At 41.9% G+C, this 20,519-nt stretch overlaps 1 protein-coding gene across 3 annotated transcripts in view; it reads left to right on the top strand.

The window, feature by feature from the left end:
• CPNE2 (copine 2) overlaps window positions 1–20,519 on the top strand; it is a 703,062-nt gene that overhangs the window by 563,191 nt on the left and 119,352 nt on the right. For all 3 annotated transcript variants that reach the window (XM_069217223.1, XM_069217224.1, XM_069217225.1), the window contains exon 12: window positions 2,970–3,024. In XM_069217223.1, coding sequence (XP_069073324.1) covers window positions 2,970–3,024 — 55 coding nt within the window. The remainder of the gene's footprint in view (window positions 1–2,969; window positions 3,025–20,519) is intronic.

Genomic DNA, 20,519 nt, shown 5'->3' with positions numbered 1-20,519 from the left:
TTTTAAGAAGAGCAGTAGACAAGACCCCGGGTGATACCGCCCAATTTATTTATTGGACTCCATTGCCTTTAACATATAGTCCTTCAGAGAATCATGTCTTGGAAGAAAGCTTCAGGCATTATAGCACTTTTTCAGTATAGCTTTAGAGAGGGCCTGAATATGCAAGAGTAAGTCCTTAACCCAAAATTATTAATTCATAAATACACCTTGGCAAATCTAGGGAGGGATAATTTGCCCATCATTTATGGCCCTCGGTTCACCTTTTCATCGGGTTAACCGATCAATGCTTCGGGCTATACTGGAGGATATAGGCATGGATTAGAACCAATTGACTGTCTTCGAGCCCTTCACCAACACATCAATGCCTCTCTATGTTACGGACCTTAGGGTAATGCACTAAAGTTTTTGAGTTGGAATGGAGAGTGAGGCAGGGTTGCATGCATACCCCCAAACCTATTGTTAATTAATATTTTAACAGGCCACATGTATATTTAATGTCCCATGGTAGAAAACTTCCAAAGGTAAAATATTTACCAGAAGCAGCCTTAGTAAATGCAGATGATGCAGCCTTAAGTTCCCAGACCCTCTCAGGTCTTAAAAAACATATTCATAATTTTGTAACATTTATGGATGGCCTCAATTTAGAAGTCAGCTTTACCAAAATCAATTATATAGTTGGGAACAGTCCATCAAAAATCAAACCTATTTTTGTCAAGAGAAGTCGCTTAGAAAGGTACTATAGTTTTTCATATCTGGGTATTACTTTTGATTCCTGGTTTAATTGTGGCCCCTGTTTGCACACTAGTGCCAGCAGATATTCATAGGCAACGGGGACACTTTAATTTTGCTAAAAGAGTTGGATCCAACCCCATTCCAGCTATGTTAGTGATATATACGCACAAGTTTATCCCTGTTTTGACTTGTGGGGCCCCTGTTTGGGGTTATTGTCCAGCTGATTGTCTCCAGGTAGAGGACAACAGATTCTGTAGGAAACTTTTAGGGCTACTTTACAGTAGTCCCCATTTCTTCATCCATGAAGAACCTGGACTAAAATATGTTTTGATGACATCAAGTATGGCACTGTTATTGTTATAGTTATCAGTATGGACAAATAAGAAAGCCAGTTTTTACAGAGATTGTCATAGAAGGATGTTTGAACTTTGTATTTGGTTATAAGATACCCTGGCTCAACTACCCTTTACAGCTGACCACTGAGCTAGGAAGACCAGACCTGATCTTCATACCTGAACAATTTGCCACCAGAGATAACAAATGGCCAAAGAAATGCTACTGGGAAAGGAGGGTGATGGGAGGATAAAGTGTAGAATTGCTGAAACCTTCTGTTGAGGATTATGTTATTATTTACTCTTCCCCTCCTGCGAGCCCTACTTACACTGGGAGAGCAATGTTAGGGAGAGAAATCTCCTAATGAGATTCTGTTGTGGCAGCATAAGGATGTTTTTATCATTTCCCCAGGTACACTATCAATCTGTGATGTCAACAGTTTTAACTTGTGCTTGCGCTGAAACTTTAATGGAAACTGTGTTGCGTTTGCTACATGTAGTATTCTTTATGGTCATTATGGACCTTTTACTATGCGTTACTTTATTCCAGCCTTGAAATTGTATGATTTCTACCAGTGAAGATCAGAAGTTTATTTCTTACAGCCCCCATTGTATTTGTTTAAAATGCCGTTGGTTGTTTTTGAAGGCTGTTGTCATTGAACAATTTTGCTATTCAGATCCTACATTTAATTTGTGATGACTACTTACTATTGAATTTTCCTGTTTTCATAGGATTCTATTAACATAGAATGCCATTTACTCTCTCATGTTCCTCCACAAGGAATTAGCTTTGCAATGAGGTTTAAAGTCTGTGGTTTGCTACTGAAAACCTATCATATCTAAAGTTTATATTTCATTTGTAATGTCAATTTATTGTTTTTTTCTTGTTGTGAGCTTAGATTTTTAACATATGTATTTATTTACTGTGCTTTTCGGACTAACTCTGATTAGCCTAACAAAGTTTAAATTGACTTGACGGGTCTAGAATTCAAAATATTTGTAACAGGGTGGATTTTCAGATATGCTCACTATTATATAATGCTTTCTCATTCTCTATTGATGAAAACATTTTGTGCACTTAAATTGCCCCTTTAGGTTGTTTTTCCATAACAAACATTTACAAAACGTAATTATTAAATAACTATGTTTGATACTTTTTTATTTTATAAACCAAACTTATCAGTTATCCCACTATCTTTTCATGTTTCCACCCAAGCTGTTAAGTTGCTTCTACTACTATACATTATGTTTCTTGTTGAGGTGTTATTGCTGCTCTCATTAGATGAATAAATAAACTCAGTATGAATTGTTTCTAATGTACAGTTTTATTGGTTAACATGGGAGAAAAATATACAATGCCAGAAGTTGTACATGTAATGATGAAAGATAGTGTTTATAAACGTTATTCGCTGTCAGGTGATTTACAAACATGACAAATCCTGGCAACAAAGCCTTTGCCTTCCATCTGTCTAAGGTCAGTAAATTGTGGACCATAATTAGGTATTAGCAATGTCTGTTATTTAGAACACATCACAGTGAAAGAAATTATGATACAAATCTGAATTGTCTCCGTATACGACCACAAATCATATGAAAATGTTGTCTTTTTGTCCTTTGCTAATTCAAAGTATCCTTTTCAGATGCCATCTCATTACAGTATCTTGTAGGCCACATACATTTGTGAAATTAGCCAGATATTTACTTGATGCACAGATTAACCTAAATGAGCATCCTTGAAACTGAGAATACTGCCTTAACATTGAGTCTAGATACCAAGGGCACAATTTAAATTCTCATGGATTGGGATGTTGGCTCAGATTGACCGTCCCTAGTTTAACAATAAATTGGGTATCACTGGCAGTTATTGAAAGGTGATCATATGTGTATTTTCCTGTTTCTTTTCAGAGACAAAATGTTTCCTGCTTTGGGATTTGGTGCACAATTACCACCCGACTGGAAGGTAAACAATTGACTGTAATTGTCTGAGTTACGCTTATTAGTTATTCTACCCTCAGTCCGCTACCTATGTTTCTATATTATAATTGTGGGTTTTGCAATAAACAATTACACAATAAATTAATTATCTTGCTGATGACGGAAACAGATAGATTATTGTTAAATGTCAGATATAAAGGTAGTGCCTGTCAGGTAAGCCATGTGGCTAAGTGATAGTTTTGTGCACATTCGTTCAAGAAGCTCAAATGTGAGTGTTTAATTGAAACATGAATAGCTGTTGTTTCAGAAAATGTATTTAATTGTACTATTACAGTTGAAAACAAAACATGAAGCAAACATGAAGTTAACCAGTGACTTTGAAAATGAGATGAAAACTAAACCTCTGTTTTACTAATAACAGGTTATGAATCTTTTGGATTATGTAGCATGTATGTAGGTAAGGGATTATCAAGAATAATGGAGTTGGTACTATAATCAGTGCTTTCTTCCACTTCACAGACTCTTTAATTTGGCTCTCGCATTTTCAGAAAATTATCTAATTGGCTCAATCCCAATGATTTTTAGTGTTTTACAAAATCAGTGTGTCTGGGCGTGTTCTTTAAGATTATAAGGCCAAATGCTTAACATCAAAAATCCAAACAAAACTGGAGGTATTCGATATTGTATATTGGACTAATAAACGGTATGCTATTATGGAAATCTTTTTAAATCACATAGATTACTTTTAAGATGCCGGTAAACACAACGTTCGGCTGGAAAGTAAGATGAATTGGACAACAAAAAATGTTTACAGACAGATAATGTGTACCTAGTTCAATAGTATGAAGACAAACACATGCATGGTAAACGCATACAGCTTTGCCAAAATACCTGCATGCATTCCAGAGGGAGCATGTGCTTCAACACCAGTAACTAAGACAATTAATTTAGTTGGTTCAATCATGTTTGAAGAAAAATAATATTTCTTACACTAAGCAAATGAAAGCGTGGAGAAGTCCTGTTCAGCAAGAAATACAGGTAGAGGTTTCCCATAATGCATTATTTTCCCAAAAGAGCTGAATGTATGTACCAATCACACACGTCATAAACAAAACCACTGTGTTACTTTTATTCTGTTATACCAGCACGCAACAAGTACTCGGAATCAAAAGCCTCCTGCAATGTATGCTGGCAAACCGTTAGTGGCAAAAAACAAATATTACATTTTGTTAATAAACACATTTAGTTGTGATTCCTATGCTACCTTAGGTCAGTCCAGTGTGGAAGTTTATTCCAAAACAAGTCGTTTGTCTGATCAATGCTGTAGTTTATAGTGGAAAAAAATATGGGTTTAAATATCTCTACAGGCATAGCTTTATAAAGAGTATGCTTATAGAGTTTGTATATCCATTTCTGTATATCTAAAAGTCTTTGTAGTGATTTATGGGTAAGGTGAAGAAAATGCTTAATTTGCCTATCACACGATCGATATACAGCACAGATTGTGGTCTTAGGCTCAGTCCATACCAGTCCCATACAGAAGAAACTATGAAGTGATGTTTTTGCAGGAAAGTATGAGGAGGCCATACAGAAGAGGTACTGCTTGGACTGGAAGAGCAGTCTTCAAGAGTGTAGCATTGTGGTAGGCTGATCTGCCCCCAAGGGGGGCAGAAATGGGCTATAATAAATTTGCCCCACACTGGAATGACCCTTTCCTAATAGGTCTCTCCCCTTGTGTGAAATTGGCACAAAAAAATAAAAATCCCTGGTGTCTAGAGGTTTCAGCCCCCCATTGGGGGCAGATTGGCCTCATAAAAATAGGCCGATCTGCCCCCAATGGGGGCAGAAATGGCCTAAAAAGATTTTTCCCCCAGGGGAGCAACCCTTGCCTAAGGGGTCGCTCCCCACGTCTATAAAACATTTTTTTTTTTTTTTTAAACAATGATCACTGGTGCCTAGAGGTTTTTGCCCCGCCTGGGGGCAGATCGGCCTATAAAAGCCTAAAAATAAACTGCCCCCCTCCTCCCCGGGGAGCGGCCCTTGCCCAAGGGACCGCACCCCTTATTTAATATTAAAAAAATAAAAAAAATCCCTGCTGTCTAGTGGGTATTTCTGCTGCCCGATCGCGACACGATCGGGCAGCAGAAATGCAGAGAGAGACATGCCTCTCTTGCCCCCTCCACGTGATCGGATAGAAGGGCAAGCCTCTGATGACATCAGAGCATCACAGGGGAGTCCGGGGGTGGAAGGGGAAGTGATTCCCCTTCCATCCCTGCTCAGGAGAGGGGATGCCAGGCCCTCAGGGTGAGTGCTAGTGCTCCCCCTGCAGGCCCATAGCAGGACGAGCTTGTCTCGTCCTCGGCACCGGGCTACCGTGGACGAGGGCAAGACCAGCTCGTCCAAGGCACCAAAGGGGTTAAATATTCCTGAGGGGGGAGAAGGAGAAGATATCAAGGGCTATGTTATTTCCCTAATCAGAGATTTTATTCCTAAACTAGCTCACCTTAATTTGGAAGAAGACATCCAAAGAATTAATTGAGACCCTTTTAAGAGAAATGTTGGAAGGAAAGCCACCAGGAAAATATTAATAAACTTTAGAACATATTCTATCAAAGAGAAAATTCTTTCAGAAGCCCTTGAAGTGGGCAGCTTTTCAAAAGTGGATTGTTCTTTTCGTATACAATCTGACGTGTCAAGGGTAACGTTGGACAGGCAATGGGAGCTGGGGAAATACGTGCAGGAACTTAGGTCTTTGGGCGCAACAGTCCAGATGAGGTTTCCAGCCGCTTTGCGAATTATGTGGAATAACAAGATGCATAATATTAGGGATCCTAATGAAGTCCATGCTTTTGTAGAACAGATTAAGGCATTGTGTTAGATGATGCTTGAGGTGTCCAGAGGAGAGCTCAAATGCAGGCAATTTCATGTCTCTCCCACAGGTAGACTGGATGGTTCCCCTGGGAGAGGGGTGTGGTTGGGGGGTTTCAAAAGAGCCATGGGTATTTGTTTGCAGTAGGTGTGGGATCATGTGGGAAAAAAGGAAGAAGAAAATACAACTGTCCTCAGACATTCTATATTAAGGTTAGGCAGGGGCTCATTGGGCTTCTCTTTTTTTCTTTTTAGATAATGATTAGACATGAGTTAGTCGAGCTGAAGACTCCCTCTTAGAACGTTAATGGCCTCAGGGTTAAGAGGATGAGGAGGAAGATTTTTGAATTCTTTAAACTAATTGAAGAAGAGGTGGTTATTCTTCAGGAGACCCATTTATTATGGGAGGAGTGGGAAGAAATTCTTAAGCAAATTAATTGGGTGGGTTATAGTGTAAGTGCCAATCAGTTGTGTGCAGTTAAAGGTATAGCAATCCTCATAAAATATCTATGAAGGCAATGGAGGGCAATGCAATACCAGACTCAAAAGGAAGATGGTTGATTGTGGAAGTAGGGCTGTATGGGCTATGGTTTACAATAGCATGATACTACGGTCCTAATATAGATGATCCAGCACCCTTCCAGGCTTTATACAATTGTTTATTAATAGCTAAATATCCAATCCTATTGGGAGGAGATTCTAATGTATTGTTAGATCATGTCTTGAATAAGTCTACTCTGAGAGGTACTGTTAATTCACCTAAAACAAGATTTTTCTGTGAAGCAGGCAATGGTAGATTTTGGCCTAGTAGATATTTGGCGTTGGAAAGGGGGAGGAGGCCCTAGATTTATGTTTTATAAGATGTATGGTCATCGATCTAGGATAGATTTTTTTCCTAGTGCACAGAAGTTTATGTGGAAAAGTTAATTATGTGGGGCATGCTCTGACCCATCTTTCTGACCACTCAGTGGTAAAGCTACACCTTGGTTTCAACATTCAGCCCTCTAATCCTAAGTGGACAGTAAATCTGGCTTTATTCTCGGACAAGTCGATTGTTGAAGGTTTAAAGCACTGGTTCCCAACCTGTGGTCCGGGGACCCCTGAGGGTCTGCGAAGCTCCACAGGGGGTCCGCGACTGCTTAGAAACATAAATATTAACATATTAGGTCCCCAGCTTCCAGTAAGGACTCAGTGGGAGGGTCCCCGGATTCCAATAATGATCCAGTGGGGGTCCCCTGGTTCCAGTAATGAAAATGTGGGGATCCACAGAAGTCAAAAGGTTGGGAACCACCGGTTCAAAGCATGACACCAAAGATGTTTTTTTTTCCATGAACCATGGATCCGCCACTTTACAGGTTGTGTGGCATGCTTGCAAGGCATATATTAGTGGCAGACTAATTAATGTGGCTGCCTATAAGCATAGGGAAGAGACAGAGCAGTTGAAGAGTCTTGAGTTTGTTATATCCACTTTACATGAATCAATGCATGGCACTTATCAGTTGGTGGACAAACATCAGTTTGGGTTGCTTGGAAGTCCAACTGGAGAAGGCCAGAACAGACCTGGAGTTATTTCTACATAATAAATACAGGAGAAGTTGGGACAGCAGTCGATATGCACACTATGAATATGGGGAAGGCTGCAGTAAGCTTTTAGCTTGGAAAACCAAGACAGACCGTACAAGGAACTATATTACATTGATAAGATCTGAGGTCACAGGTTGTCTCTGTACAGAGGAATTAGAGATAGAAGAAGCCTTTACCTCTTTTTTTCGATCTCTTTACGCAGAGGATTTAGCGGTCCCAGAGGAACAGATTAGGGGTTTCTTGAAAGGTATCCACCTTCCTGGTTTGGATGAGATTGCACGGCAGCAGCTGGAGAGAAAGATAAAGTAAAAAGCGGTGTATGAAGCAATAAAGAGTTTGAAGAAGGGAAAAGCATCTGGTCCAGATAATCTCCCAAATGAACTATATAAGACTTAGAGATGAGTTAGTTCCAATCATGCTGGATCTGTTTAATTATGTTTTTTTTTAAGGTGTGGAAGCGCCAATATTATGGGATGAAGCCACAATCTGCCTGATTCTAAAACCTAGGAAATATCCAGCACAGTGTACATCATGTAGACCAATCTTGTTATTGAATTCTGATTACAAACTTTATACATGGATTTTATCTAAAAGGCTTGAGAGAGCGGCTGGTAGTTTGGTGCATGAGGATCAGAAGGGTTTCATCAAAGGAAGACAGCTTTACAAACTTACACATCACATATTGGGCACAATGGACTTGGCGCTCCAGGAGGGGGCTCCATTAGCAGTTCTTACTTTGATGCGGCCAAAGCTTTTGATCGGGTCAATTGGTTCTTTTTGCAGATCGCCATGGAAATTTATAACCTTGGGGAAAATCTTATTAGGGCAATAAAGGCCCTGTATAAGTTCCCAACAGCTAGAATATTGATTAATGATAAGTTGTCACAAAAGGTTAGGATCGAGCGAGGGACTCGCCAGGGTTGTCCACTATCCCCGCTTCTTTTTGATTTGTATATTGAGCCATTGGCTTTAATGATTAGAGAGAATAGCAACATTCTTCCTTTTCAAAGTAATGGTTGGGAAAACAAAGTTGTGCTATATGCCGACGATCTAATGATGTACACTAGAGGTGTGGTTGGCTCTCTTCTTAGTATTACATTTTAATTAGAGGAATTCAGTAGGATGTCGGGCTACTCTGTAAACCAGGAGAAAATGGAAATTATGTGTTGGAATGTTGCTTATAATGGCCCACTGGTTAAGCAAGAGATAAGATACCTGGGGGTTCAGATAACGGCCAATTTAGAGGCTGTTGCAAAGGTGCATTTTGATAGAGTTTGGGCAGAGACTAAAAAACTCCTCAAGACATGGGCTAACCTTCCTTTATCCCCAATAGGAAAGTCTAACACCTTAAAGATGATTATTCTCCCAAAGCTTACCTTTTTGTTCAATGCAATTCCATTGACGTTTGAGGCGTGTTGGTTTAAAAACTTCCAGGGAGACCTAACCTCGTTCGTATGGGCATCTAAGGGAGTCCATATTGCATGGAAAAAGTTATGCAGAAAGAAAGAGTATCGGGATTGCAACACCAGATTTTTATTAATAATATCTTGCCTTTCAAGATCAGTTAAAAAAAATGTGAGGATTCTCTTAAAGGATAGATCTAATTACACCTCCCTGTGGAAGGCAATGTCTCATCATCTTTTGAAGGCGGGTGACTATTTTCTATATATATTTGGCCATCCGAAATACTTCAAGAATGTTCGCTTGAAGATTCTTAAAGATGCATGAAGGATTTGGCTATAGGTCCGAGGTGCCTTAGGGATAGTTTATTATAGTAGTTTGGCCCCCATTTGAGATTCACCGGGTACCCCTGAATGTCTTTTAGATAAGTTATCACTCCCTTTAAGGGTCAATGGGGTTGTAAAATGGGGCCAAATTAAAGAGGACCTTAATCTGATACCTTGGCCCATATTTTCGGAACAAGCAGGAAATATGATTTCTAAGTTTAAGTATTACCAGTTGGCAAGTTGGGCTAATACCCTTCAGAAAGAAGGAACTGGGAAGAGCATATTGGGAGGAGAAATTATTACAGAAAGCCATCCATAAATAGGTTGCTTGGTGGTATCAGCGAATGAAGATTCGTCTCTTCCGGAGATGAAGTGGGGGAAGGACTTCCCAGCTTTAGATATTGTTAGTCTCTGGGAAACATCATGGTCTACACTTTGGTCTACTGTTAAATCTGCTTCTATGAAGAAAAATCATTTGTTTACATTACATAGGGTGTACTGGTCACCAGTAAAATTGACAGCCTTAGGTAAGAAGAAAAAAATCTGTCCTTGTTGTGGAGATGAGAGGGCGAATGATCTTCATATGTTTTGGCAGTGCCAGAAGTTTAGGGATTTTTGGGGATCCATTGAGGACGTACTCAAGGAAGTAATAAGTTCAGAAGTGGAGGTAAGCCTTCCAATGATAATTTTTGGGATGTCTAACGGAGAGACTCAGGGCAAGAAGCTTTCCATGCTTTAAGGGCACTTGTTTGTGGTGATGCTTATGGGCTGGTGAGAAATTTGTTTAAAATGGGTCTTTTCGTCATCCCCCCACTCTTCAGGAATGGGTGACATTGAATAATCGCCTGGGAGGTATGGAACACATCAGTCCTCCTAGTAAAAGAGATGAATTTTGATATTTTTGGGAGAATGGTTGTCAAGCAATAAATCTTCCAGGGATACGTGGGCCCTCCTGAAAGAGTCTGATGATTAAGTTCCCCTTTATCCACAAGGTTATGTCTGGGCACGAATGTTTCCTTCGGTGTTCAATAATTGCCATTGGTTTTATGTGGAGAGAGGGGGGGTGGTGCGCGTCAAAAGGTGGAGACCCGTTGATATTGTGGGGTCTCTTCCCAGTGATGCATACCCATGGCTCCTCCTGCCGGAGTAGAATATTATGAGGACAAAAAAAAAATCAGAAGTCTATCTAGGAGAAAACTTGGCAATTCAAAGTACAGGGCATTAGCAATTTCATGGCAGGAGGTGATAATTGATAAGGTAATGGTTTTCCTGGCTGAAATGGGCAAATAAGGAAGAATTTTTCAGCTGACCCTCAGTATCATAAACATTTTGAAGCAAGTGTGGTAATGTGGGTGGCAAAAGACAGGTCAGTATTAAAAAGTACACATACATTTCTGGCATAGGTGACCGGGGAAGGTAAAATCCCAAATAGCTCTGCCTGCCGATTAAGCCCTGATTTAGAATTATCAGTGCCATAGAAGAGAATTTCTGTCTTTTCTGCTTTGTTTAAAAAAAACTGGATGTAATCCATTTCCAGATGTCCAACATGCAGTTGGAAAACCAAATCTGTGTTTCTTCCAGGTTTTCAGTGATGGAAACTGTTATCTGAGTATTGTCAGCATACACCATACCCCTGAAACTGTGTGATCCAATCAGATTCCACGGGGGCCATATATACATTAAGTACTTTAAATAGCATAGGACTTAGCAACAATCCCTGGTGGTCCTCACAAGGAAAGCAGACATTCTTAGAGATGTAAGGTGGAATACTGCCACAGTTGGTTCTGTCACTCAAGAAAGACTTGATCCATTACAATGCTTTGCCCAATACTCTAATGTTTACAACTTCTGCAGTAATATGGGATGAGTGACTATATTAAAGGGCACTCATAAGTCCAGTAGGACCAAGACATTAGCACCACCTTGGTCAGAAATGCCTCCTACGTCCCCCATTACGTCCAGAAGGGTTATCTCTCTATTATGAAATGGACAAAAGCCAGACTGAGCCTCATCTAATAGCTTATTCATCACTAGGAAGGTGGTAATTTGATTGTTAATTTAGCTTTCCTGGATCTTAGTGATGATCTGTAGCAGGTAGGTTGGCCTATAGTTGGTCAAGATGGCTGTATATAGAGATGTTTTTTAGGCAGAGTTGTTATAGATGCATGTTTTAAGTTGGAAGGTGCATGCGGAGGCTAAAGATTTATTGCATATGTTCATTATCCATGGTACCACTAGCTCCTTCGCCATAAGCATAAACACAAGGAGGGCAAGGATCAATTGGTGAGCCTAATTTTATGTATCTCATCAGACAGTTAACCTTATTTAGTTCCAATGGTAAAAATTCCATCAAGGGGGCCTTACTATCAACTATAGCTGCTACAGATTACTTTAAAAGACTGCAGGAAATGCTGTAAAGGTCACAAGACTGCCATATTTTTAGGACTTTATCCATGAAGAAAATTGCCAAGTGTCACATAGCTGTTGGCTGTGTCTAATAGTGTTTGAAAGAACCTTAGGCAAGAAAAAGCTTTTAAGAATGGAAAAAAATCTCTGAATAGATTTTAAACTTCTGAAATCCTTGTAGAATAGCACTTAAGGTAAGCTGAGTGAAAGGGGTGGGAGCATTTCTTGATAGCGCCATGATAAACATCCTTTGTTCCTGCATTACACTCCAGTCTCCATAGATTTTCAAGGCACTTACAATGCCGTTTAGAGATTCTGAGCTCCTCAGTGTACCACGGAGTCAATGGTTCAGACCTATGAGATTTTATAATCTCAAAGGGAGCAATTTTATCCAGTGAGCAAGTCAATGAATTGTTTCATTCTTGAACCTCTTCACACAAAGATGTAGAGTCATGTAGTAAGGTAAACAGTAGGGCAGATGCAAAATTTGCCTTATTGACCTTATGCAAAAGTCCAAGAAACCTGTTTGGCCTTTTATGAAAAGAGAATTAGAACTAGAAAGATCAAAATACTAAATGGAACCTATAGAAGAGAAGCTGAATTAATTCCAAGGCAAAGAGTGGAAAAATGCAATCAAGGATATGGCCTTCTCTATAAGTTGGTGAATAACAACTTGTTTTAAGCCTAATACTTCTAGTGCCTTAATAACTGATAGAGTATCATTATCTTTTTTATTATAAATGAGAAAATCTCACTCTATAATTAGACAATTTTAAAATTGCAAGAGGCAAATATTCCATCAGGTTAGTTACAAAGTGATTTTTAACTTTTGCGGTCTATAAAGAAAAATACCTGTAAGAGTGAAAGTATCTTGTGCTTTCAGAGTGAGTGTTAGACCTGGCATCATTGGCGTGGTTTCTCCTGTCTTTTTGCCTCTGCTTCCTGTATTTTGACTGTGTGCCGGACTTAATTTTTGCAGATTTTTGGTACTCTGGGTACTTTACCACAGCTGATCAGTGCCAAAGTGCAAGTGCTCCCTGTGTAAATTGTGATTATGATTGGTTATCCCTGATTGGCATATTTGATATACTAGTAAGTCCCTAGTAAAGTGCTCTAGAGGTGTCCAGGGCCTATAAATGAAATGCTACTATTGGGCTTGCAGCATTGATTGTGCCACTCACATGAGTAGTCCTGTAAACATGTTTCAGACATGCCACTGGAGTGTATGTATTTGCAGTTTTGCACTGCCAATCCGACCTGGCTACCTTCAACTTTTACTACATGTAAGTCACCCCTAAGGTAGGCCCCAGGTAGCCCCATGGGCAGGGTGCAGTGTATTTAGAAGGTAGGACATGTACTGGTGTGTTTTACATGCCCTGATAGTGAAATACTTCACACATTCGGTTTTCACTATTGGTTTGCCTATCTCTCCCACAGGTTAACACGGGGATTGCCTTTAAATATCTTTCAAGTGCAGTTTCCCATTGGGAGCAGATAGAGATTTTTAGTTGGGGTCTTTGAACTCACAATTTAAACATACATCTTTTGGTAAAGTTGTTTTTTAGATTGTATGTTTGAAAAAGCCAATTGTAGAAAGTGGGCATGTTCTTGCTTAACCATTCTGTACCTCTGCTTGGCTGCTACATACACGTCTGGGTCAGACTGACAGTTGGGCTGTTTGTGAATTCACTCTAGACAGTGACACCAAGGGAACTGGGGTGCTTCCTGCATATCCTGATGAGTCTTCCTAGACTTGAGTGGGATGGAGGAGCTCACACCTGCACTTGAAAGGGATGTTTCTGTCCTCACACAGTACAGTCTCCAACCCCCTAGAGTGTGTGTGGGGCAGGGCAAAGAAGAGGAGGGTTCTTGTGCAATACAAATACTTTCCTTTGAAGTTTGCCTACTTCAAAGGCAGAAATGAGTATAAGTATTAGACTGCTGATCCCACAACTTTAGAACACTTCTGAATCAAGAGAAACCTCTGCCAAGGAGAAGAGATGAAGAGCTGTGAGGAAGTGTACTGCCCCTTTGCTGTGTGTGTTTTGCTGGGTTGGCCTGCAGTTGCTGCTTTTGCCCTACAGAGGACAAAGACTGGGCTTTGCTGGGTATCCTACTTGTGAAGATTCTCCAAGAACTTGGACTGAGCTCTCCTCCTGTTAGGAAGTCTCAGGGACATCAAAGACTTAATCTGCCAGTACCTGGGCTATATTGCTGAGACCCCCTGACTTGCCAAGTGGAGCCGCATCCAGTCACTGGGCCCCTGGAAGGAGAAGCTGGCTGAACCAGAGTGAAAATCCACTCAACGGAGCTGAGCAGCAGAAAAATAGACACAGCGCCTGCATCGCGGCTGAAAAATAGACACAGTGCCGGTGAAATCAACACAGATTCATCGCTGCCGTGCGTCCGGATTTTCTATGCATCATCCCTGGGTGTCAAATCGTCATCATCATTGCACGGAAGTCAACGCTTCGCTTACCCAGCAGAGAAAGAATCAATGCACAGCCTCACTTGCAAGTAAGGAATCAACACATCGCTTGCTTTTCCAACGCACGCTCCTCTATGTGGCTTTATTTATGACGCATACCAGAGACTTTGTGTTAAAACAACACATCCCTTGATTTCTATGGATTAAGACTCCTTTTACTTTCAAAATTGATGTCTTTTCTAGTGGATTTGGATTTTTGTCATTTTGTTCTTGCTTGATTCAGATAAATATTGGCTATTTTTCTAAACTGGTGTGGAGTCATTTTATGGTGTTTTCACTGTGTTACTGTGTGTGTTTGGTCAAATGCTTTACCCTGCCTCTGAGATAAGCCTGACTGCTTGTGCCAAGCTATCAAAGGGGTGAGCAGGGGTAATCTGAGCTGTTTATCTCCTCTACCCTGAGTAGAGTGAGGGTCCCTACTTGGGCAGGGTGTAAACTGACTGCCAACTAGAGACCCCCATTTCTAACATTGGTGAACAGTGGTGAGGATAGAACTTGTATTTGTACTTGACATACAGTGAATGGTGTACACTACTGTTTTATTGCAGACCATTACAGAACCACATACTGTTTTTCTCTTGGATTTTTTACTGTTCTTTTTTATCTGTTTTGGGATCTTTCTGTATTTTGAAGCTTTGCGCCTTTGTTGAGCCTTATCCACCAACATATCTCAGTCAGGGGAGCCATCAGCAGTTGCTACAGAAGTGGTGTTAAAGCTGGAGAAATTGGAGGGTTATGCAGTAGTCCAGCTAAAGCAGTTTTGTAAGGAGTTCAAATGTCCAATCAAAAGCTCCACCAAGAAGGAGGAGCTGCAAAAGGCGCTGAGGCCCTAGCTGGCAGCAAAAGAGACTGGGAAGCACATAGCAGAGGAGACTATTGCTGCGGATGAGGAGGTGCAGAGCATGCATGGTGATTTGGTGGATACCCTGGACATGCCTGGAGGGAGGGCCTCCAGGGCATGCAGCAGTGTTTCTTCTAAAGGACTGGCCCAGAGGAACTGAGGGACAGACACGCAGAGGGAAGGCATAATTTGGAGCTTGAGCAGCTCAAGCTGGAATTGGCTTAAATGGATAGAGTAGCAAAAGCAAAGAAATGGCACTGGCCAGGGAGAAGACAAAAATGTTGTTAGCTCATGAGCTGAGCATGAAGGAGCTGGATCTGAAGGACAGGTCCAGCGCAAATGGTGGCAGCAGTACCACACTGCAATCTGAAAGCAGGGTGCAAATTCCCAAAGATCGAGTGAAGGATTTTAAGAGGGAGGATGACATATCATTGTGGTTCAAGGGGTATGAGTCAGCTCTTCACATGAACATGGTCCCTTAGGTACGCTGGGGCACAGGTCTGTGGAAGCACTTTGAGGCAGAGGGGAGGGACACCTTGACAGCCCTAGGGGATCCTCAGGGACTCACCTACTCTACCATGAAGGACACCCTACTCACTAGGTATGGTCTCACTCCAGAGCAGTACAAGGAAAAGTTTAGGTCTTACAAGAAGGGGGATTGTCAAACTTGATTGGAATGTGTTGATTCTTTTTGCAGAGCCTGAATGGGTGGGTGAAGGGCAGCAAGGTAACAACTTATGAGGGGCTGTACAATTTGATTGCATGGGAGCACTTGTAAAATATGTGTTTTTCAGAGCTGTGCCAACACTTGATTGGCAGCAAGCGGACTGACTCCAGAAAGCTTGGCCAGGAATCTGACCGTTGGGAGAATACCAGGGTCCAAAAGAGGTTTGGGTAGACTCAGCCAAGGTGGGCAGGGTCCCCCATCAGAAGAAGTTGGGGGGGGGGCAAGGGTAAACGGGGGGAGTTCTCTAAAGGACCCAAACTAGATCCCAGGGTAAGAATGCTCATCCCCCAGGTGAGAAGAAGCCTTGGTTCTCTACAGTGAAACCTGCAGAGAAGGGTCCCCACAAGTGTTATCCATGTGATCAGGAGGGTCACATGCGGACACTGGCACCCACTGGTGCACAGTCACAGGGTTTGGCCAGTATAGTGCTTTGGGAGGAGTTGGTTCCAGGAGAAGGGTGGGAGCCAACTGAGATGACTCTTGTCTCACTAGGGGGACAGTGAGATGGTCCAGAAGACCCTCGTGCCCGAGAACACTAAGAAGTGCAGACAGTGGGTGACCATCGATGGACAGAGGGAGGAGGCTCTGAGAAATACTGGAGCCAGTGTGACTTCTGTCAGGTATCACCTGGTGTCTGAAGAGCAGGTGGTACCCAATGTGCTTCACCAAGTACTTGACAGACTGTTGGAAAATGGGTTATTGGTAAGGGCAGGTATGTACCTACACTTAGCAATAGGCCACTAACCTCCACTTAGGTCCAGTTAGGTCTCTGTAAATTAAACCCAGCTCAACCTTTGGTAGCTTGGCAACGAGCGACAAGGCTTAACTTGGGAGACAAAGTGTAAAGCATTCAAATATCACAAAACAGCAATTAAATAAAACACAGGAAACAGTTCAAAAATCCAAAATCAATTTATGAAAATAGATTATATTTTTATCTTTAAAATGACACCAAAACAAATAAAATCGGATAAGGGGAGTTGGTGCAGGGGACTCTGGATAGCAACTTTTCACCTGTAGCAAACAGGGAGTCCCTCCTTGAACCAGTTGAAGGCAAAGTCCTTCTTGTGGTGAAGCCCAAGTGTGCAGCTGGTGCAGTCCTTCGGAGTGCAGGGTCCAGGTGCAGGCCTGGGGTCCAGCAGGGCAGTCCTTCTTCTTCTGTGGTTCTTCCTTGTTGGAATCTGATGGGGATCTGAGGTGTGGGTGCAGGTCTGCCAGTTTTATCCTTGCTCCTGGGTGAAAAACAGGGGAGTCCTGGTTCTCCAATCAGGTGCAGGGTCCTTCCCCCTGTGATGATCACTTCCTGGGTCCTTTGAAGACCAGTTTGGCAGCCCTCCCCCTTCCTGCCTCACCATCTGCTGAGGGGAGATCCCCTCCCACAGGCACAATCTCTTTGTGTGAAGCCAGGCCACTTCACACCTTATCAAGGCAGCCTGGCCAGGCTGCCAGAGGCTGGCCAATCAGAGCACAGCAGCAAAAACTCTGCAGGGCTGAAGTTGGCAAAATTTTAGGTAAAGTTTAAAACTCTTTACCTGAACAAGTTAAATTAAATCCAACAACTGGAAGTTGTTGGATTTAGTATAACAATTAATTTGATACCAAACTCTTGGTATCTGTAATTTAAGGGAACTTTTAAAATTAAAATAAAGTCTCCCCATTCTAGCCTATGGAGGCTATTCACTACAATGAGGGAAAAACTAATTTGGCTGTGTTACCTCACCAGGGTTTATAAAACTATTTTTATATGGTCCCTGCTTGTAGTTACATGGCACCCAGCCCTAGGGGCACATAGGGCACCCCTTAGTGGTGACTTATGTAAAAATAAGGTAGTTTAAGACTTTGGAAATACTTTTAATTCCAAAGTCGAATTTGCATGCAACTTTAATTTAAAAGCAGCCAGCAAGGTGGCCTGCCTTTAAAATGACACTGGGCACCTCAGCACCTCAGCAGTGCACCTATGGGGCACTACCTATGCTGGGGTCCCTAAACCTCCATGCCCTACCATATACTAGGGACTTATAGGTAGGTTAACTTTGCCAATTATAATTAGCCTAATTTGCATATCCACTTTACACAGCGCACTGGCCCTCGGACTGGTAAGCAGTACCCAGGGCACAGCCAAGAGTCAGTAACCACCAGTACCTGTCCAAAAAGTGTGGGGGTGACCAGGGCAAAAAGGAGGACTTTCCTACACAGACATTCACAGTTAGCAACAGGGGGAACCGTTATGAATGGTAGATGTCAGAGAGATTTTATAAATAAGAGCTATGCTCCTCCCCCACAACCCTTCCTACCCCATACCCCCTTTAAAATCGTGATTGGCTCTTTTAAAGCAGTTACCTCACATATTGCAAGAACAATTCTGGGTGTCAGTAAGGGATTTAACCAAGTTCCAACAGAAATAAAATGTCAGGTTTGTACTCAATTAAAATATCCCAAATTTCACTGTGGTGCTTTGCCATCACTCTAGTACTCAGCCGGTACCAATGTAGCTCTCTTATCTTATTACAGTCACAATTTTCAACTAACATGGGTAAAGTAGTTGTATTAACTCTCTGTATGTTTCCCATTGTGAACCCGCAGTAAGGGCAGTTGAGTCATTACGCTTTACTTTCAAAAGAAATTAGATCGACCTTACAATTTTTATTTTTACTATTTAATCCATGCTGCTCACATGCAGATTAAGTGTACCTGAAATCTGTAGTGAAAAAAAACTGGAGAACTGGAGCTTGTCACTATCTAGGCGTGGATAGGCACAGACAAGCTAGCCCCTGTAAAGTCAAAGTCACATCAGTGGCAAGCATGCTGCATAGAAGCTCAGCGGCCTTGTATTTATGATCGCTCATATCCTTTCACATGCTCTGACATCAAACAACTAGACCGTAAAGAGATAATCTTTGTGCAGGCAGCAGGCACAATTTAAAGTGAAACCTATTCTCAGGAATTAGAGCGGCTTGGTTAGGGAAAACCCAGAGAATGCAGTATGTAGAGGGTGTTACTTTCAAACACTTAGAGGTCCCACAAAACTGAGAACAAGAGATCCACAAAAATAATGTCTCCCGGAAGCGATGTTATCTTGTTAAAATAATGGCAAGTGAGACGAAAACAAGCAGAGGAGCAGTAATTAATCAATAATGTCAAGGCAGAATGAGGTTGTTGCAAAGTGCTTTCAACAAGTTCAGTTTTTTCTGTCAATGTCTTTGTGTGTAGATCTGGAGATAGGTATTACGTTTTCTGATCAATTTCTAAAAAAAAACATCTTTCCAGTTGCAAGGGAATATGGTGCCTTCTAAAGCTGCAGGCTTTATACCTTGTAGGGACTGTGACAAACAAATGTCTGTGATAGATCCTGACAAGGTGTTTCTCTAGTGTTTAGTATCTGCCTATGACTCCAAGTTGTGCAAGGAGTGTGCTCTGATGCAGCAAAAGATGACTCAGGACCGCAAAGCCAAGTTGTATGTTCCCACGAGAATTCATGGACATAAACCTGTTCCCACTCTCGGAGCCAGTCTTGCGACTGGTTGTCATCGGGATCCAAGTATTTGAGTAAGCCAAAATCCCAAAAGAAATGCAAGAAGTGCAAGCGGACTTTGTCCCAGCCTCACCACTCCCCAAGTCACAAGAACATCAAAAGCCCTGTAGTTTCACTCCCTGTCCCCGACTGAGGAGCTGATTTCGCAGCTTATTCCAATGCACCCTGAATTTCCAATGCCACAACAGAGCAAGGCATTTATGGAGGCCATTAATCCATTTTAGAAATGGGGTTTGTAGTTGGCAGTGGTTTGCACCCTGTCCAAGTAGGGACCCTCACTCTAGTCAGGGTAAGGGAGTCACACAACTAGGCTAACCCCTGCTCACCCCCTTGGTAGCTTGGCTCAAGCTGTTAGGCTTATCTCAGATGCAATGTGTAAAGTATTTGTACACATGCACAGTAACACAGTGAAAACATCACAAAGGTACTCCACACCAGTTTTAAAAAATAGACAATATTTATCTGAATAAAACAAGACCAAAATGACAACAATTCGTCATACACGAGAAAACATATGAATTTTCAAGGATAAAATCTTAGTATGGTGCTTAGAAACACAATAGTTCCAACTGGGGCTATCACTGCATCTTGACAGTGGCACTTCCAACAGTCTGATGCCACTCATGAGGGAGTATGGGCCGATCATGGGGTCGCACGAACCCCTAAGTACAGAACCTTGGAAAACAATGAAGAAACAAAGATAATGCAAGGAGTCGGGGAGGCAAGGCGCTGCTGGAGCTGAAGTATTGTCAGTTCCTTACTACTACCGGGGAGGTGAGGAGTCGGTTCCTTACTGCTAGGCAGAGGAGGTGATGCATTGGTTCCTTATGGTTGCAGGAGAGGTGATGCGTGTCGGTTGCGCGGCGTCAGTTTCTTACAACAAGGCGGGGTTGATGAATCTAGCCGGTCAAGATGCGAGGCATCAACTTTTCAGTGACGCGATCATACCACTGGGCCACAGATGCTGCGGCGGAGTAGGGGAGCACAGACATTGGTGACACAACACTCAGGACTCATGCTGTGTCAGGATCCTACAGAAGGTCCCTGTTGAAAAAACTCTAATGGCCAGTGTTGTGTCAACCAAAATCAAAAGTAGGAAACAAAGCTGGAAAACAAACAAATAACTGGAAACTGAACTGACAGCGCTGGAAACTCAAGAGGGCTGCCAGATTAGTTTTCTCTGCAGCACACCAGTTGTTCTCTCCTCCAAGCACAAATGGAATGTGAAGTGCACACTAGCTAAGGAATGTGCACTTTACTGAATACTTTCCTCAGAGAGCAGCCTTTTCCAGAGTCTCCATCAGGAAAGCTAGTTAAGGTAGAGGCGTCGTGTTTTTTAGCATCATT

The sequence above is a fragment of the Pleurodeles waltl genome, chromosome 12 (assembly GCF_031143425.1).
Source record: "Pleurodeles waltl isolate 20211129_DDA chromosome 12, aPleWal1.hap1.20221129, whole genome shotgun sequence".
NCBI lineage: Eukaryota > Metazoa > Chordata > Amphibia > Caudata > Salamandridae > Pleurodeles > Pleurodeles waltl.
This window is presented reverse-complemented; position numbering and strand designations above follow the sequence as displayed.